Source organism: Micromesistius poutassou (assembly GCF_964030765.1).
Source record: "Micromesistius poutassou genome assembly, chromosome: 21".
NCBI classification, from domain to species: domain Eukaryota; kingdom Metazoa; phylum Chordata; class Actinopteri; order Gadiformes; family Gadidae; genus Micromesistius; species Micromesistius poutassou.
This window is the reverse complement of record NC_140291.1, coordinates 7312005-7332954: the sequence shown is the minus strand read 5'-3', so window position 1 is coordinate 7332954 and position 20950 is coordinate 7312005. Positions and strand designations below refer to the sequence as shown.

The following is a 20950-nucleotide window of genomic DNA, read 5'->3' as shown; positions in this document are numbered from 1 at the left end:
ATTTTACCGTTGACCATTGGCATCGTTTTGAAGCAGTATGCCCTTTCAGAAATAAGTCTAATATACAAGTATATGTGCATCGTGTCTGCGTTGATATATATAACGCAGCATCACATATATTATTTGCATCATTATTTGTGATGCCGGTGCGTGGTCAAAGCGGTACACACATCCAACTATGTTTGATGATGGTGGAATAAACTTAATTAGAATCTTAGCCTATTTAATTAATTAATATTAGGATAAAACATTTTGTATTTCACACTTGACCGCAAATGACCCACAAATCATTTCAAACAAATCTTTTGACTCATAAACCCCGGGTGACAGCGGCTGACCGTGCACTTTGGATCAGCCCACACATCTCTACTGTGTGTGTGCGTGTGTGTGCACGTGTGTTTGTGTGTGCGCGCATGTGTGCGCGTGTGCGTAGGGCTCATGGCTCTCCGGACCTCTGCTCTCTGGGTGATCTTCTGCTCCTGGCTGAGGATGGGGAAGGAGTCGAGGTTCTGCAGCCCCTGCGGGTCGGGCTTCAGCTCCTGCAGGGCCATGTTGAGCTCGAACACCACCGGGTCCAGCTTGTCCCTCACCGACGGCTGGAGAGACGGGAGAGGGTTGGATAAGGACAGGGGGCCGGGCTGGTCTTGTTTGCAGAGTGAAAGAAGTCAGGTGAAATGAAGTTGATCTTTTGATTGTACAGAAGTGTTATTTTTACACTGACAAAGAGAGAGAGACACAGAGGGTGAGACACAAACAGGAAACAGAGAGAGAGAGAGAGAGAGAGAGAGAGAGAGAGAGAGAGAGAGAGAGACACACACACACACACACACACACACACACAGAGTGAGACATACACAGAGAGGAAGAGAGACAGACACATGTAAAGAGGGAAGGGAGACAGAGAGAGAGAGAGACACAGACAGAGAGAGAAAGAGAGAGAAGACACATGGAAAGAGAGAGAGAGAGACGGAGAGAGGGTGAGAGACATTGACAGACACTGGTGGTGTTCAGGACTTACGGCCACATCGAGCTCCAGTTTTTGGCACTTCTGGTCCTCGGAGTGCAGGGTGATGATGCCTGTGTAGGTGGCGTTCTTGGTGCTGCGGAAGTTAACTCGTCGGCTCTTCCACCTGTCCATGTCGGCCTCTATGGTGTACCTCACCACTACAGGAAGTGACAACAGGGTCGGCGGTCAGAGTGGATTCAAGGTCAGTGTAAAAGTTTGCATGGATTTCTTTGTCTGTGCTCATAAGAACTCAAATGTATCAGAATACTTACCAACGTTTTTCTTTAAGTCTTTATTCCCGTTGCTTAGAGTGTAGGAGAAACACACCTTCACTCTGATACTGCAATAAAAACAAGGGCATTTTATCAGCACATGTTATGGTGTCATTGGTACAAACAAGAATAATGATAACGATAATGAAACGAAAAGTTAGGACATGGGTCTTCGCCACCGGTGCTTGTTATTGGCTGAAATAAGGAGTCTATGAGAATCACTGCCTATGATTATTAGAGCTTCTGATTGGTGCTGTGGTCAAAATGGTTTACGACTCGGACCAGACACTGTCGTAAAAGCTCTGGTTATTTTTATCATTTTTTTATTTACATAATATTTAGTTGCATTATGTTTATATATAATATATAGAGTATGTTACTTGTGCAAATATTTAATTCACATTCATTTCGTTATATAATATACTTTTTCTTGTTCTGTGGGTTCCACCATAATAGCATTTCACTGCAGATATTGTATGTCTATGCATGAGCGTTTGGCGAATAAAGCTTTGGGATCTTTGATTGTGTCACGTCTCACCAGGCCTTGCCAGTGTTAGAACACTTAGTGGGATCCACAATCTTCGGCTGCACAGTGAACTCCTTAGATAGGTGGATGACTGGTCTGGTTCTGTAAACACACACACACAGACGCACAATATTTAATGAAGTAGTACAATACTGTATCTGACAGACATACATATACAGGTTTAGAACATTCGCATGAGACACATACCAGGCTGTCAGACAGGAAAAACTGTTTATGATAAGTTCTGTGTAGCTGGACCTGCCACAAATCTGCCACATATCTGTTATATACATTTGATTTGGCTCATTATTATTCACAATAGCCTGTCCTTATTGCCCTTTTCATTCATCCTTATTTGTGCTTAATAACTGAAACAAACAAAGATGACTCCTTATATTTCGTTTTTTGTAAATGGATCTTAAAGGTCCCATGGCATGAAAATTTCACTTTATGAGGTTTTCTAACATTAATATCAGTTCCCCTAGCCTGCCCATGGTCCCCCAGTGGCTAGAAATGGCGTTAGGTGTAAAACGAGCACTAGGTATACTGCTCCGCCTTTGAAAAAATTAAAGCTCAAACGCAGCGATTTGGGATTTGGCCCTATATGTCGTCAGGTTACCTCCCCTTTCTCTGCTTGGCCCGCCCAGAGAATTTGGCCCGCCAATGAGCTACAACCGTGCGAGCGCCACATGTGTGTGTGTGAAACACACACACTGTAACGCAAGTGTTGTACACTTCTTTGTTATTTGGATAACCGTTCTGCTGTTGGTGTTATGGTGCATACCACGCAACACAATAACGCAAGCTTGCGTAAAGCTCCCATTTGGTGAAAAGACTAGACTGTGTTGGGTTCTCTGACATCTCTTGTCTTTCCACAACGAGACTCGTAGTGGGGGTTATCTCGGCCATGGTTGAGAAGGAATTGGCAGCGGGCAGCGGGCAGCGGGCAGCGGGGCTCCCGCGAGCAGCGGGGCTCCGGCGGGAGACAATCGCAACAATCCCTTTCTCCTCCATTTCGCTGTTCAGTCTCTACTTAAGATTGACGTGGAAGTGTAAGAACCAGAGACGTCGGAGAACCCGACGCAGTCGTTTGAGATTCATAATATCATCCGGAGGCGCACACAGATTTTGGCTGTGATAATATACATTATATTATATCGATATCTATATATAATATGATATTATTTAGATAAAGAGCTCCAGGACTCCCTGTTCAGTGTTCCACTGGCCTTCACTAGCGCATGGTAGGCTACCGCAAGCTGCTCAGTGCCTCATATCCACCCTCCTCCTTGACCCGCCTCTAAAAAACGGCATGTTTGTGGAAAGCTCATTGTGGGACTGGCTCGTAGTGGCTTTAATTCTGCGCCAAGGCTGAATTTCTTGAACGTCTTCAAATACTGTATTAGGGGCCCACTAACACCTTTACAAAAGCATCCATAAAGTAGTATGCCATGGGATCTTTAATGAATAAAACCTTCTACCTGAGCAGTGCGATGCGGTCGTCCAGGGTTCCGACCAGGAGGTCTGGGTAGCTGTTTTCATCCATGTCCATTCCTCCATTCAGCGAGTAGCCAAAGGTCTTGAACTTCCCATCGCCTACGGATTTCCCCTCAATAACCTGCAGGGGGCGACAAAGTTCGAAATAAAGTTTTGCATTTTAAAGTGAACTAGCTTAGACATCGCAGCCAGTCTCTACTTTGGTCATTACCTGGCTGTACTTTTCTGTAATCCCCTCATTACTTCCCATCCATATGTAGACCTTCCCCGTCTCGTGGAAGGGCGCTCCAACAGCAAAGTCTGCAGAAGACGTTACAAGGCGTGAAGCAATCAAATAATAGGCTGCCAAGCTATTATTGGCATGTAATGTGCGGGGGTGTCCAATAGGTGGCAGCACACTCATACAGAGTATTTTCAAAATCTTGACTTTACTCAATAAATGACAATAATAAGGCCATTACTGTCAACAAGAATGACACAGTAAAATCATCAATCGCTAATGCTGTTGTTGTTCCCCTCCCCCCCCCCGGTGCTAATAGATTCCCAATGCTAATATCATTACATGCCTGTAGCTCTGCAGGGCAAACTTCCTGTCATTCAAAACATGGCAAGCCGAAATAAACAAACAAACACGTCGGGACAAAACCTTGAAATCCATCTTGGTTGACGTCTCCGATGGCGGCGAGGGCAAAGCCAAAGGCGGAGCCGATGGGCCCCTTCAGCACCACGCTGGGATCCTTCCGGAAGGACCCGTTCTCGTTCATGTAGACGTAGACTGCCCCGCCGTGGTCTTTGGAGCGGTCGAAGTAGAACGGGGCGCCCACTATCAGGTCATTCCAACTGGAACAATGGGTGGGGGGGGGGGCACATGTTACTAAGGAAATCACAACACTTTAATGTAATGTATCATGTGTCATTATCACTCGTAGGCATCACCCGGTGGCCATCTTGGTTCCAAACGCTAGCTGGGGTCGCTGAACAGACTGGAATTCAGCATTTTTCTGCATATTTTTTATTATATATATTAAATATTGCTATATGGTCAGATTCAAAAAGGGCAAGGGAGTGTAATATACTGAGGGCCCGTTAACCCCTTGCAATCAAAGTTACTGTGGCTAAAATGGCTATACAAATAAAACGTACTGAGCTAAACTTGACTTGAACCAGGACCTAAACAGTTAAATGTCAGTTAAATCCAAAAAAAAAAAAGGTTGCGCTGGACACTGTTTGAGATCGGAGCGGCGACCTACTCGTCGTTGTTGAGGTCCGTGATGGCCAAGCTGTTCCCAAAGTACGAGCCCACTTGCTTCCCGGGGATGACCAGAACCGGCTGAAGGGTGCTGCTGTCCTTGCTGGCGAGCGTCACCGAGCCCTTGGCCTCATCCCTGGGAGACCCCGTCACCAAGGTGTAGCTGTCACGGCTCAGCAGCTTCTTGTCTTGGAGGACCGAGTAACCTGTGGTTCACGGCCAGTTACAACCAGTTAGAAGCAGACAGCGGAACATCACTTCCTCTTCTAACCTCCTTGGCTCAAGATGGTCATGACTTTAGAATTATATTACATATTATATTATGTTTGATGGCATGAAAATGGCTAAAATGAACGACAAGCTATTTCATAGAAAAACTGTGTAATTTGAACTGTGTGAAAACAACCACAGTTGATGTCATAACAAAATAATACAAGTACATTTCTATAGTCAAAGAGATGGGTTGGGGGGAGGTGGTGGTGGGGGGCGGTGTGGTGGGGAGGGCTGACCTACCCATGTAGTTGTAGCGCTTTTTCAGCTGACCAAAGTCCTTGTCCCTGGAGTCCCAGTTGTTGTTGGGGTCCGGATTTCTCCACGTGATGTGAACGTTTCCTGCAGACCATCAGGGGAAATGTTGTTACAATGAACCACGAGTTCCCAGACGTGGATTAATCAGACTCACACCAGAACACAGTCTCAAAGAGAAAAGAAAAGGGCCTAATCCGCCTCTGCCTGAAACCTGCCTATTATTTCTGAGTTCAAATCATACTCATTGCTGCCTGGCTTTAGTAGTGAAAGAAGAAATTGAACGCAGAAAAGAAAAACCTTGAATCGAATACAATCACTTCAAAGCAGTTATTTATTCACTCTATTTTATTTAACCCTTTATTAGCCAGGTTTTGTTAAGAATGGGCACCTATTCTATAAGAGAGACCTGGGCAGGAGTACAATACAAAAGTACTTTCAACTACAAATAGTTTATCCTTAAAAATCTCTTTTTGGTTTAACCGTCTTCGCACCAGCTAAAGTTACGTTTTCGTTAAATAGTTGTAACTCTCATTAAACGTGTCGTTTCTCTTTCCTGACGCACTTTGCATTGCTGTTTTGCGTGAGAAACGCGACATAAACAAATCTCAATTTCGATTTTACACATAATGTCTGCCGAAGAACTGGAAGACTGTCTCTTCAGTGCAGGACAGCCATACTCCCTCTCCTCCACCACTAGCCACCAAAACATCTGGAGTCCCGTGAGGTGGGTTGAGACAAGACAAGGAAGTGGGGGTGGGGGGGGGTTGTCACCTTGCCAGGTGTAGCTCCCGGGTGAGCCGATGTAGACGTCGGTGTCCGTGATGCCCCCCGAGATGCCCATGTTGCACATGCCCTCCAGGTCCATGTCGTAGTTGGGGTTGCAGAACTCATAGCGGTGCTCCTGCCACACGTCGTTGGCGTCGTAGGTCAGGTCGTTGCCCCTCACGTAGCACTTGCCCACCATGCGCCGCTGCTCCTCGCCCCCTCCCGGGGACAGCCTGACGTAGCGATGGCCGCATGCCTTGGAACGCGGGGGGGGAGAGGGGGGGGAGAACCAGGGGTTGAATCGCAACTAAGAACGTTTCCACCACGTGGATTAACGCACGGCTCTGGGACAGGTAAAATGTGGCGGGTGGAAAGGACAGGGTTTGTTTCCTCACCAGCACGTGGCCATCGGGGAGGTCTTTCTGGCTGGCCACGGTCACCCCCAACCACATGCCCTCCACCATCTCTGACGGATTTGCTGTCAAAAGGTCAAAGGTCACAGTTTAGGCTAGGTCACGAGTTAGTGTAAGCAGTTGGTCAAACTAAGTCACAGGTTAGAGTATGTCGCCCGGCAGAGTTAGTCACGGATTAGAGTACGTGTACGTCACAGGTTTGTCGCTGAGTAGACTAAATCCTTAACTATGATTTAGACTAAATCACAGATCAGACTAAATCACAGATCAGACTAAATCCCAGTATAGACTAACTAACAGTTTAGACTATGTCGCTCGGTAGACTAAATCACAGAAAAAACGAAATCCCAGATTTGATTTATTCACAGATTAGATTTAATAGCAGATTGGACTAATTTATAGATTAGATTAAATCACAGATTAGACTAAATCACAGATTGGACTAAATCTCAGATTTGACAACATCAGCTGTTAGACTAAGACATAGGGTTGACCAAAACTACAGGCTAGATAAGTGATGAAAGGATGGCCATAATGCAGGGGATACACATCAACACCACAGCATAGACACCATGCGGAGACATGGCCAGAGTAGTGCGAGAACAGAGAAAGACGGCGCATTCTTCATGAGTTAGGAGTTGGTGTAATCAGGGAGGATTGGCTCCACCTAGTTCAAGTCCTCACGAAGATAATGAGTCACATGACTCGAACATCAAACGTGATTACCAACAGCCTCGTTTTACCTTTCTGTATCCAGGTGCTGTTTTGGCCCTGGGTGCTGCAGGGGTGAATCCATCTACTAATAACTAGTAATTAAAGGCCTTGGGTGCTTTTACAATACTTTGTTTTTGTTTTGTTTAATTTTATGTTATAGGCCAACGTGTACTTGATGTGTACCTAACCCTAACTGCTCCCGACGAGCTGGCTGTCGCCTTGCATGGTTGACTCTGCTGTCGGTCGGTGAATGTGTGTATGATTGTAAGTCGCTTTGGATAAAAGCGTCTGCTAAATGCCCTAAATGAACATGAAATTTTCACAATATTCCAGTTTAGCCTAAGTCTCTAAAATGAACATCTTAAAACTTGAGCCGGCTGTAGCCTGTTTCCATGGTTTCTGCTTACTCGAGGTGACCAAATCCATCCGGGAGCAGTCGGTCGTCACCGTGGTAATGGGACAGGAGTAGACAGCGCCTGTTTCATTGACGTTCTTCAGGGATTGAGCCTTCTCCTTGGGTGCTCCAATGAGGAGCCTGAATGGATCCCACACACACACACACACACACACACACACACACACACACACACACACACACACACAAAAAGGGAGAGAGACAGATAGATTAGGACAGAGACATAGACAGAGACCGCGACAGACGTAGAGGAAGAAAGCAATATTATCAGATTAAATCAAATTCTCCTCCCGGAAGTCCATAGCCTACACAGCTGACAGGCTACAGTATAAAAAGTGCCATAGGGGAGGAGACTAGATAAGGTTTCAAGTGATCCAGCTAGTCTAAACACAGAACCCAGGCTTTTAAGAGGTTTACACATAAAATATATGGTTTTATAACTGTTTACTACGTTTTTCTTTTTAATTGCCTTTTTACATTTCAAACCCATCGAGTTAATACTTGAGTCGGAGTGTTCACTAAATGCCTCGTACATCAAATCGAGATAACACAGACAGACAGAAACATAAACACACACACACACACACACACACACACATGCTCGTGCATGTGCAGACACACACGTCCACACACACGTCCACACATAAACACACGCACACAACCACACACGCACACACACACACATACCCACCCAACTACCCACACACAAACACACACACCCAACCACATGACCAGTTATCTGATTAAAAAAAACAAAATCTCTGAGCGTGGGATGGTCACTGCCTGGATGAGCTTCTCAACCCACACGCCATTGGCAACTCAGTCATGCAAACACACACGCGCCCACCCACCCCCCCCACACACACATACACACACACACACACACACACGATGGTCTTCGTGGTGAACCCTGTCGCTTGGGTCCTGGGCAGACCCCCACCCACATCAGCACCTTTTTACCCTGCCAGAGGACTTTGAAGAGGGGTGGATTAGGGGTTTCCTACGGGGTCTGTAGGGAGTGGGGGAGGGAGGGGGGGGGGAGTAACTGTCAACAAAAGATTTATGGAAGCCACTTTGTAGGCGGGAGGTGCAGACGGGCCCTGAGTGATTGATGTGTGCGTTGTGTTATCCGGGCTGTGTTGTTGAGGTTTGTTTGTTTGCACTTGCACAGTGTGTGTTGTCTCTGTTGTACCACAAGCTGTTTAAAGTGCAATCTGTAAGTATAAGACATGCATAGCAACAGAAAACCAACCATAGAACAATCAGTTTATTTTTTACAGCACTAACTACAATTAAAAACAAAACAAAAGCAATATTTCCTTCTTCGCCAGCATAGCTTAAAGCCATACAAGGGTTTGTGGCTCTCAAACATGCCCTCATATCACCGGCACATAGTGGAAAGCAGGGATTCCGTTCCTTTAAGGTAAGACTCTGGGCACACTAACCCTTCCTTTAGTGTTTTACATATTCCTGTTTGCCATGTGGTCAATTAACTTTAGAGACACCTTTATTCAAAACGACACACAGTGAAGTATACGACACACAGTGTAGAGACACTCAGATACGTGTCATTAACCAGCAGGTAGGGGGCATCTCGCCTTGATGGACTGCACTGATCGGCATTCGAACCCAGAGACTTTCGTCTTAACGGCTGACACCCTGACCACTCAGGCTATGCCGGCTTTATACTCCCCACAACAAGGTGGTTGGAGAATAAGGCGATGCTGAGAGCCAAACCTCTCTCTCACTCCCTTCAGAAGCACTCGCTGATAAGTGCAGATAAAACAACTAAAAAACGGTCGGGAGCAACCTTGAAGAGGGACAAACAAAGGCTTCTGTGAGGTCAGTTTAATCGTTCAAAAATGCCACTAAATCCTTCGTGAGCCACGAATAAATTGTTTCAACTTCACACCAGAGACCGGAGGTGAATCATTACGGAAGGGTGAAACACGTTCAGGGGATGATTGATTAATACTGCTGACGGTGGAATGAATCAGAAACCAAGCCCTTGACCAACCCAGTGAATGTTTCCTTTCCCTCTCTAAACTAGGCAGCGAGTGGGGAGAACGGTTGATGATTAAAAGGTTAATTCCAAGGTTAAGGTGGCCTGATAAATGTATGTATACAAGTAACCTGACAGTAGGAGAGTGTGTACAAGGCTCTGCCACACTCACGCAACATGTTGTGTTTATTCACAAGCTACACACAAGACTGGTACTGGCCAGATAATATCTGTTCCGGGTAGTGTCAGTGTGTACATTCAACCTGAACATCCAACAAGACTAGGAAATCACTGGCCCACTCTCGGCTAATATTTAGCCATGTGAGTTCAAACCTTAGCGCTGACGTGAAATCTGATTAACCAATTACCAATCGCAGACCTCGGGTGAGAAGGTTTCTAACCTGAGTTCAGGGAAGGGCGTGGGAGGATTTTTTTTCTTCTCTTGTCAATCTGTTCTTTTATTATTTTGACACAGTTACAGAAGCCAACACACATCCAAAGGAACTCACAGGAGCAGAATGTATGTAGTTATGTGCTAGGTGTAGGCAAAATACATCCAATGGAATCCACATGACCAGCAACTGGCTAGTTTCATGTAAAGCATAGGGGCAAAATACATCAAGGGGTGACTTGCACAGGATAATGTTCCTTGCAGGAAGCAAGGTTGTCCCTAAGTATTACCCTATGAGCATCTCCCTGTCAGACAAACATAGAAAGCAGACCTTCACCTAAGCCTGCATAATCTGAAACATAGAGGGCCGATTAGCCATACCGTCCTCGCTGTCCATTGGACGTTATCAGCCATCAATCAATTACTGTGACAACGTGATGACAAGCAGAGAAAAGGCTGACACGACCTTTCACTTGCGGACTCAGGCTTCGTAAAAAAAAAAAAAAAAAAACATGTTCGCTGAGAAATGTAGAGGGGAGCTTCCACAGACGCGGAGTAGAGAGGCACTGACAGGTATGTTAAGAGTAAGGATCTCCCCTGGGCTCTGTGTTTGCCTATATTGTCTGTGTCAGTCAGGGAAGGAGAGTGTGTTGATGTTAAAGTTGCTGACATGAAGCAAGATTGTAAACCTCAAGTCATAGCTATGGATAATTGGCAGGCCCGTCAAACAGGTACCATGGTCACTACTCCAGATTGAAGAGGAAGCAAAAGGAGAAGTGACTGATAATGTGAAGGGAGACAGGGATGAAGAGAGATAGAGAGACAGAGAGAGTTGGAGGGAGAGAGAGAGAGATAGAGAGAGAGAGGGACACACACAGAGTGATCTAGATAGCATGAGAAGCCAACTGCCACAGACCTTGCACAAACAGTCAGACAGTAAATAAAACGATACAAAAAGCCCAAGTCGTTATTGCTCAACCAGAAATCGAGCCAATGAAGTCGCTCTGTGTTGGAAACTTATCACAATTTTAGGATAGCTGGAGTAGGTCGTAGCAGCGTTTTATCAGGCTATAGAATACTGGTTTGGTTCACCATGCCTTTCCTATCTGTCTTCGCTCTTCAGCACAAAGAAAGAAAATGGTCAAGTAAGGGTAACAACTCTTCTTAAAGTTCTGAGCTGGTTGTGTGTTAAACGTTATAAGTTAGTTGGCTACACAGAAGAAAGAGTATACTTGTAGTCATGGCATTTAGCTCTATGAACTACTGAAATACGGGAGACATAACTCATTTTAATTAAAATATTATTACATGACACTTGATGAATCTCTGTAGAGGTGTTTTTTTCTGTGTGTCAGACAGTTCAAAACCAACACACCCTTTCTTTGGACTTACAGTACAAACTCAACGGCTTAATATTCTAGTATACTTCCAGCATGGAGGACACAGTGAAGTGGTGAAGCCAAGTCTGATAGACAGCTCCGAGGCACCGCGCCAGAAAACCCTTCTGACCACTGAGCTATGTCCTGTTCACACATAGACACACGCTCCATCACGTAGACCACCACCACCACCACCACCACCACCACCACCACCACCTCCTGCGCTTCTGCTCATCACCTCCTCATAAAGGCACTGCTGGGGGGGAGGGTTCAGAGCGGGGGAGGCTGGGGGGGGGCTGGGAGTGGGTGGCAAGTAGCAGCTGCATTCCAGGCGTGAGAGGCATGTTGAAATTCGCCCAAAAGCCAGAGTCTCTGGAGCACGTGAATTGATGGGATGAATCAAACCTCCATGAGGGTAACACACCTATTCCTGGTGAGCCCGGCTTGGCATTGGTAAAAAGGAAAGCAAATCCCAGAGAGGAGAAGCATGACGTACAAGGCTGGATAGGATCGTCATTATCCTATTATACTGAAGCAAGCCGAAAGGCAAAAAATATTGGTTTGGAGATAGGCTTTTTTAAACACACACGGTTCTTTTCTGCCTAGCTTGTTGTTTTTGTAGTCCAATTTGGGGATCTAAGGGGTCGACTGGCAGCGTTTGTTTGGTGAGACATTCTGCAAGGTCAGACAAAGCTTTCTCTCGGCGGAGGAAAACGCCGTCCACAAGCACTGTTTGAACTGCATACAGCTGTAATTATGTCACAATATTTACCACGAAAACACAGCAGGAGAAGCAGCAAAGTAATCGGAAAAAGCAGACGGGAAAAAAGGAGAGACTTCCAAGATAAGAGATTGGGGAACAAGAGAATTGGCTATGAGTGTTCTTGATAAAAAAATATATTATATGCCGGTACAGGTACGGGCCTATGCCAGTAACACCCACTCTATTGGTCACTGATCCAGGTAAGACTCTGGGCACGCTGTTTACATTAAGGTGTGGCTTCCTGTACAAAGAATCATTATTTCCAACTTTATAAACCTGCGTCTCATAGCTCCAGGGCTGGGATAATTACACCGTGGCTGGCCCTGGGGAGAGGGAACTGTCACCATTTTCATTCCATCGGTAGGGACTGCACCGGTAGCACTGTCGAGTTCATTACTTTGTCAGTGCACAAAAACACAAGCATTAGCATTAGCCCCGAAAACAGCTATTTTGCACACAAAACAAAGCACAATTACCACGTCAACAGCACCGCAGGATATTTCCTCAGTACGTTATGAACCAATTACGCGTCTGAGTGAGGAGTCTGATCGATTTCCAGGAAGGACGACCTGAGCCCGATTAGATCTGGGAAGCGACGAGAAGAGACGCAGAGCTGAATGGAGTGACTCGATCTGCAGATCAGATTATTAGGCATTAGTTTGAGAGAGAGAGAGAGAGAGAGAGAGAGAGAGAGAGAGAGAGAGAGAGAGAGAGAGAGAGAGAGAGAGAGAGAGAGAGAGTGGAGATGGGGGAGGGGGAAGGGTGATGGCAGAGGCCTGTTTACGCTTCTGTCATGCTGTAATGACAATGCTGAAAGACCCTGTATGACTGTATGAGGCTGGGGAGGAGAGGATGTTCTGCAGGATGAGACCTACAGGAACAGCAGTGTGAGCTCTACACTGCCGATGGGACACACACACAGATGCACACACACGCATACACGCACACACACAAACATCTATTGTGCCTAAATGTCTTAATATGAAGTAAAGTAAAATGAGTCATTTCAAGTCAGATGCACATTTATAGAGCAACGATCTCCACTCAAAATGTTCAAAGAAGTGGTTGAGTATTAGTATAGGCTACCTCAAACTGTGAAACTAGAGATGAACTGCCCCTTTCGGTATAGTATAGTATAGCCCTTTGTCACAATTAGTCTCCAGGGGACCCCCATCATATAGGACACCCATAAGCCTGAGCTCTCAGAAGGGCAAGGAAAGAAAACAGCCCAAAGCCCAGTGGGAAAGGAGGGTTAACCCGGTTGAGTGTACATTGGAGCCGGAGGCCTGCCCCCCCCCCCAGGCCTCGGCGTGGACAACTCCTTGGGACCCTCCTTTCAGAGATGGCTAGGAGTGCAACCAGTGCCAACCGGGGACCTTATCAGTTATTATGTCCATCTTTCTATTCAGTCACCTATACGTCTATTCTTTCATTATGAATCTATATCTCTCCACCCCCCCACTGCCACCTTGGTGTATTTGCCCATTGCAGTCCCTTTGTAATGCCTCCTCGCCTGTATTGACCCAAACTGCTACTAACTCAATGGAGCATTCACTGCACCAGTGGGTGGGCCCGGTGAGCATACACATCGCTATCAGACTGTTCATTGTGCCCTCATGTAGCTGTTCATACAGTCACCTTCCAGTGTGTGTGTGTGTGTGTGTGTGTGTGTGCTTGCAATGCACGCGTACATAAGTGGATGAGTCCCCACAAGACAAACACTGTGACGGTTCTCTTGTGGCTGAACCACCTGCTGCTTGTGGGGTCATGACTCAGAGCACCTGTTTGGTATGAAAGGGCCTCCCATTTCCTGTCACTAAAGAATAACAATAAATGTTAGCCCCCTAAAATCTTAAAAAGCAGTCCTTGACAGTTCTTTTTATTTATGTTATATCCAAGAAAAAGATAGTGTCGTCGCAGGGGCAGTGCACTTGGGAGGAAATCCCGTGTTCGAGAAACATATTAGCAATATTTGCTGAGGGGTAGAAGATGATAACACATATTGAATGGGGCAAGCCACATTTCCTGGTCCTTGTGTTGTGAGGAGGAAAGAAACCTTCTGGGGAACTTCTACTTGCCACACTTTAAGTGTAAGCTACAGAGAAGAGGTGCTGGTTGTAATGAAAGACAACACCGGGAAAACCTCCTTTAAACCACCATTATGTGCAGTGTAGACCCATACTTCTTGAATTATCAGCAGGCAACACACAATTTCACAGAACGTAGAATTGAACAATTTCCACGTTTCTGTATTGTATGATATTCCTCTTTACAGTTGAAATCCAAAATTGAATTGATAATACTAATGACAATATTGTTACGATGACCATGCTCAACATGTTTTAAACATATGGTGGCCGAGTTTTCTGAAATGCATGGCATGCATCAATACATTTATGAAGTGAAATATAAACACAAACCATCAAATTTGCCTAAAACACAAACGATGTAATGTAGCGGTAGGATAGATAAGCAGTAAACCATGGCAACTGGATTCTTAGTAAATGAAACAAGTTGAATTTTTAGGAACGAGGAACACAGAATTTAATCTGAAAACACATTTGAATAACTTCTGCTTCTGAATGAAGAGAATGATTAATGGAGTCTGGTACCTTTACCACTTCTGCTTTCCATACTGTTATAACACCTTTCACCAGCATCGGTCTTCTTATACAGACAGACAGGAAGACAGTCATTCAGTCAGACAGACAGACCATATGGAGGAGAAGTAAGGGGAGATGGCGGTTGATGGCTGAATCCCCCACAAGGGTGACTGAGAGGCGGGGAGGGATTTCAGTCCTACAGGATATGAAACTTTGTGATTCTCGATATTTGAATTTTGTGCGCTGCTTTCGATATCAGGAGCATCAAAGGCACGGCATGAAACAAGCTTAGGAGTTCCAAGTTCACCAGTTCAAGTTCACCAACATGAGTCAAGTTAACAATGTGACACACCCACACGCATGCATGCAAGCGCACACACTCACACACAGACACACAAACACACACACACACGTACACGCGGGGCGGCATTAGCTCAGGAGGTAGAACGGGTTGGCTGGTAACCGAAAGGTTGCTGGTTCGATCCCCGGCTTGTGGTGTCCCTGAGCAAGACGCCTCACCCTAATTGCTCCTGACGAGCTGGCTGTCGCCCTGCGTGGTTGACTCCGCCGTCGGTGTGTGCATGAATGGGTGAATGTCAGTCAACACTGTAAAGCGCTTTGGATAAAGGCGCTATATAAATGAGGACCATTTACGTCTGTCTTATTTGAACTGGATCCACATCCTGTGTGGGGGACACCATCTGCCAACAGCAAACGTGACAAGGGAGCAAACTCATTTAGCCCCGTGTGACTAGTCAAACACGGGTCATGGGATGTCCCCACATGATCGTCATAATAAAGCAGCCAATCACTTTTCATCGGACACAATGGGCGACTCAAGCTGGTGAGGACAGGTGAGATGTTTCCTCCCATGGCTTCCCCCACTGGCGGAGATGTACCGTGCAACAGAGGTGAACACACTTAATCATTTAGCACAGCAGGACTGACTGTGTGTGTAGCCGACGGACCTGTGTATACCACGTGAGTATACGTTCAGGTGTACTCATGCGCACATAAAAACCCAGCATGCTCGGCAGGAATGAGTCATAGGCAGAGGACATGCGTGTTGTCCACACGCATCCACACTAGCAGGTTATTGAGTTCAACCATTCAATATAATGGAGCTGAAAGAAAACAAGTGAACAGAATTCATTTAGTAATTTATCCAAAGTGACAACATTAAAAAGCAGTTGTGAGTCAGGAAGCCTACAGGTAGACTGTGACGCTGAGGTTGGACCCCAGAACCTGTCGCCTGGGAGTCAAACCCCCCAGAATGGTTCCAATGGTCCTATCTTGAGCCCGAGGGGGTCAACACACCTCCTGGGACAACACCATCCACTCAAAGAGCAGTAAAGGAGAGGAATTTACAACAGACCTGTTCTAAAATGATCCCAACCCCTATTGTACACGTTACTACTGTGTGTTTGGTAAGTGCAGTGCTCCCCCTTCAACTTTAAACTAAATTTAGACGTGGGTGGGGTGGAGGTGGACAAGGTTGGTGGGGGCAGGGTGCAGGGGTTGACTATAGGCCTACGTCTGAATCCATAATCCATGCTATGAGTTTAAGCAGTGTTAGCATGTTTACAAGTAATGCATGTCCCCTGATAAACTTTGGACTTCTTTTGGCCAGGGTTCATCTGGAAGTCAGATAACACACAAGGCTTTGTCTTATGACCGCTGCTGTGAAAACCAGTAGGAATACATTGGTTACGACTTTGGCCTTGTATCATTGGTGCAGATCCTTCCTCATCATATCAGTACATTCTTCAATAGGCAATGCCGCCTCTGGTTCCAGGGAAATGAACAAGTATTTTGTCAGTCTGTCTGGGTTAAAAGGTCTGGTCTTTTACCACTCAGGACGATGGTATGTGAGTCTTGCCTCAGCTTTGAAGGAAGATGGGCTTTGGGTAACACAAGGAACCAGCTGATGACGTTTACTGTGTTTGTACAAGTCCACAAAATAATCTGTTCCAGTTTTTTTTTCCCGGACAGAGACGGTATTCAGTAGGTTGCTTCGGCTCCTGACGCCCTGTGGGGCGTCAGCTGGGGAGGACCTCCAACCATTTCTAACATTGCAGGAGAAGTTGTCATTCATTTCCTGTACGAAACAACAGATGAGCACCAGCGACTCACCACAAACCGTTGAGTCGAATTCTTAGCATTTCAATCCAATGAGTTTAAGGCAGGGGGAAACAATTTCCGGTTCAAAGTTAAACTTCGATGGGCTTTTTGCTCCACCTGTACTCACAATGAGTTTCTTTTGAGCTGGCCCCATATTCATGACAAACTTTTAAGTTTTTTAGAGTTTATTAAAAAGAGTGGAAAGAGAATAAATAATAAATAAATGTTGCTACAGTACAACAAAAGTCGGCATAAGTGTATGAAATACCCACTCTGTTACTAACTATAAAAAACAAATGGTCCTGAAACTTAATATACAGTACATGTTTTTTTTTTAAATGGCTTGTGGCTCACCCTCCTCTCAATAAGGAATAGACAGCTATTGGCTTTCACATCAAACACAAGGTAAGTGATGGTACCTGATTGTTATCATCAAGTCATTGTTGTGTGACATCTGCTCTTTGATAGCATGCTGAATGGCTTGGGAATGTTGGAGCGATGCCAGCCCTAACATACCTTTACATGTTCTGCTCACAGGCATTGGACTATGCTACCGCAAAACATTTGACACATCTTTGCCCTACAATATTGTAACACAGAACAATTGATTTTTCTTAAACTTTCTCTGATCAAAAGAAATAGGGGAAGTACAAATCGTCTGTGTGGGATTGTTTTATGACACTGACTATGGATTTGAAGGTAATTTTTCGTACAGCCTACTGATAATTAGATTGCCATTAATTTTTTCGACTATTTAGCCGGCAGTTTGTTCTAATGGACAGTGAATTCAGATAGATGTAGGGAGCAGGTAGGGGATCAGCATCTTGCTCACAGAGAAATAAAATTAAGAAATTGAGTTCTTGATTCATTCTAGGCGTTACTTTACTTTACTTTACTTCACTTTCCAAACTGGATAGGGGGGACGAGATGTATATGGTGTTGAAAACAAGCACACTTACAAAACAGAGCCAAACGCAGTTCTGCCCCTGTTTCAACAAATGATACGCTGTGTTTTGTGTGTGCGAGCATCTATGAAACCCTCCATCAGCTGGTCTGAACTGCACCTTGCGGGAGAGTGGGGAAGCCCCCGTCAAATAAAATGGCTGGCTTTCATAGCCTGCGGCCATGGCAGTCAGACACAAACGAGCTAACCGCTAACCCTAGCCCCTAAACTCTGATCAAAAAACCAGTGCTGTGAGAGGGGAATTCAGTCCAAATCTCAGATGCCCTTTAACAGTCTTTGACCCAGCAGAATCAGCTTAAGTCTCCCTGCCAACCTGCTCTTATCCTGTTACGACAGGGCAGTGCACGATTCAGATGTGGGTCGGGATGTGTTTCGCAGGGGTCGTTAGTTACGAAGCCGTTACGTTTCCCCCCCTTATATTACTGGTCCTGAACGCCTCACTTCTCCAGCATCGGTTCCTGTCCCAACCTGCCAACCTGGCAGGTCGCGAGTGTGCTGAAGGAGGGCGAGACATTCCTGACATACCTCGGGGTCAGGGGCCTGGAAGAGCCAATGGGTGAACAGCTGATGTCCGGCCCTTCCTCCCGGCACCACCAGAGAACAAAAAGAGCCTTCTCTTGGTGGCCTTACACGGGGGGAAGAAAGGGTAGGGGGGACATGAGGGATGAATAACCTGGACAAATTGGCCCCCAGGTAGACACTGAATGAGCGAGACACTGTGTTGTTCTCGCTCTCTGCAGGAAAAGATCCCTCTGATCATTGTAATTGCTAACACCGCAAATAACTAAACAGAACAATGTTTGGTTGAGTATGTTGCTCACAATGCACGTGAGTTTGGGATATCCTTCTGGGCTTAGTTCAATTGGATAATAGCAGGTATATCTTTAGAAGTTTAGGGGGGGGGGACACAACTTTGCAGTGGAACTCCGAGGTTCTGTTGTGATACTCTCGCTCGCTTTGAGAGACACGTACGCTTTAAACACTGAACATGTCACGACTGGCTTATAGTCCCAACTCTTTTCTTTCTCTATGTCTTTCATACAGTCATCCTCTATTGAAATAATTGGGCAGAATGTGGGCACAAAGAAGCAGCTTTGTGGTAAGCTTCAGTGTGGTGAGGCCAGACAGACCCTGGGATACAGCAGATAACCTCAACTGTTCATACAAAGCAGACAAAGACAAAGACAACACAATGTGAACATGGAGGAAACCATGTTTTTAAATCCTCAACCAGTGAACAGAGGTTCTCGCCATGTTCCGTGAGCAATACCGCTTGAAACATTGAATTGTGCCGGCGGCCATGGTTCTATGGATGGACGGGAGGCCTGAAGCAGCATTCACTGATGGAAGACACATTATTGTACTGAAATGCATTGAAAAGCAAAACTGATTCATCCTCTTGAGCGTAGACTAGAGGGTGTTTTCTTGAATCCAGGGTCAGATCCCATTGGCTAATGGGAGTAATAGTGTATAATCCTCGATAATAAAGACGCAAAGAACAGTGACTACCATGTCCCTTTCTCTTCTCAGTGACCCAAACACAGAGGACATTAGTATTACTATGACAACAGGTGTGACGCTGCTAAACACAGCAGGGTGCCTTGTTCCCCGACCCTCCCTTCCCTCAACCTCAAGCCATGGCCATGTGGCCGGCCGTGTTGGGTTGCGGTATGTGGATGGTGTCACCATGCCTGGGGAGAGATGGAGAGGTCATGATGGCCCATCAACCCGGGTTTCAAGAGTGCTGTGAAGGCCTACTGCTGAAATTCGGAGTGGGCAGTGGGGTACATCAATCGGCAGTATATAGTCTGTATAGGTCTGATACAGACTGAGATAGGGATGGGGCAGGGGGGAGGCTCTGACGTCATACAGGAAAAGAGGTCTGCTTGATGCGATTGGTCTTCCTGATTAAGTGATCAAAGCCGTAATGGGGCCGATTTTCATGAAAGAGATGGGGACGGGTATGATCAGAGATGCAGAACGACATGAGGGCCATGTAATTGGTCGAAAGGAAAGCGAATACTTCACAAGAGTTTGAAGGCGTTTCGCCGTGATGGAAATGACAACATAAACAGCGATTTCTTTTTTACATTACTATTATTATTTAATGAAAGCAAAATGTATTCGGCGATCAGCAGGCCGCTTCTAGCCTACCTATTGCGATTGTGGACCATTGACAAAGCTCAACTTTATTGCGAAACTTAGAAGTCATTCTGTCTGAGTCTCATTCAGCCGCCTGGAGGCACGTTTTAAACAACGTGGAGACGTCACTGTTTTCTGACGCTCTACGTTCCACCTGAACACCTTGCAACATGGTAATAAATGTATAATACATAGGCCTACATTCACCTGGCCCACCTGTCCTTTTGGCTTATAACTATACGGAAAAACCCTCTTTCCTTTATGACCGCAATAAAACAATCACACGCTTGTTTCATACACACACCGCACTGATTTATGCATTGTTGTTGCGGAAATGTTGAATATTGTGAGAAATATCGAGCACGTTTCCTAGCCAGGCAACCCATCTACTTTATAGTTATATCCGTGTATAAAGAAGGTATATCGGTGGCCACTGGCCTAATGGGATTTATTTTTCAGTCTGAATCGGCCCACGGAGCAGCAGGTGCTGACTGAATCGTAGCCTGGTGCATTCCGTGTTTTTTAAAAACGCAATGGATATTTGTAGCTACGCACTGGTGCAGGTGTGTTTCAGTCAAGTATATATCATTTTCTTCCCGACGTTGAGCTTCGTTGGCGGTGTTACGCGCAGGAAGTGCAACGCAACCAATAGTTTAAAAGCTCTTCTCGTATGTTAAAAAAAAGTGTGCAAGCAGGTGTCGGGCTAAAAAAGGGCAAAAAGCCATGTTTCAATTCAAAACACGTTTTTAACAAGTTGATCAGCCCCAAGACTCCCATATGCACAGGCTGATTGCTGGAATACTTACAGGTATTTCTTGGATCCGACCGTCTGTTTATGGAGGGCGACAGAAAATCCGAAAAAGCTTCCACCGGTTTTGCCCTCCTTAATGACGGGAAACCGTTCATCTATGTTAAATCCGATACAGGGAAGAGTCGAACAGTAGAAGGACAGGACTCCGAAGAACAGCCACCTCAGATTTCGAGCCATGGTTGGAGTCTGCTCTACAGACAGCTACCTTACGCGGTGCAACAGGTATAAGGCTCACACACACTCCATTGGAAGGCGTCTGATCCCTATCGCGCCTCGACAAGGTGAACGTCTCTCTCTCTCTCTCTCTCTCTCTCTCTCTCTCTCTCTCTCTCTCTCTCTCTCTCTCTCTCTCTCTCTCTCTCTCTCTCTCTCTCTCTCTCTCTCTCTCT

At 45.7% G+C, this 20950-nt stretch overlaps 1 protein-coding gene across 1 annotated transcript in view; it reads right to left on the bottom strand.

The window, feature by feature from the left end:
* Positions 1 to 20738, bottom strand: part of itga3b (integrin, alpha 3b) — a gene marked incomplete at both ends in the record, with an annotated part of 28788 nt that extends 8050 nt beyond the window's left edge. The window contains 13 exons of the mRNA XM_084485468.1: positions 453 to 596; positions 1019 to 1164; positions 1279 to 1346; positions 1817 to 1906; positions 3286 to 3422; positions 3513 to 3601; positions 3948 to 4141; positions 4552 to 4756; positions 5064 to 5162; positions 5850 to 6099; positions 6239 to 6321; positions 7378 to 7505; positions 20557 to 20738. Of these exons, the coding sequence (XP_084341594.1) occupies positions 453 to 596; positions 1019 to 1164; positions 1279 to 1346; positions 1817 to 1906; positions 3286 to 3422; positions 3513 to 3601; positions 3948 to 4141; positions 4552 to 4756; positions 5064 to 5162; positions 5850 to 6099; positions 6239 to 6321; positions 7378 to 7505; positions 20557 to 20738 (1815 nt within the window). The remainder of the gene's footprint in view (positions 1 to 452; positions 597 to 1018; positions 1165 to 1278; positions 1347 to 1816; positions 1907 to 3285; positions 3423 to 3512; positions 3602 to 3947; positions 4142 to 4551; positions 4757 to 5063; positions 5163 to 5849; positions 6100 to 6238; positions 6322 to 7377; positions 7506 to 20556) is intronic.
* Between the last annotated feature and the right edge of the window lie 212 nt (positions 20739 to 20950).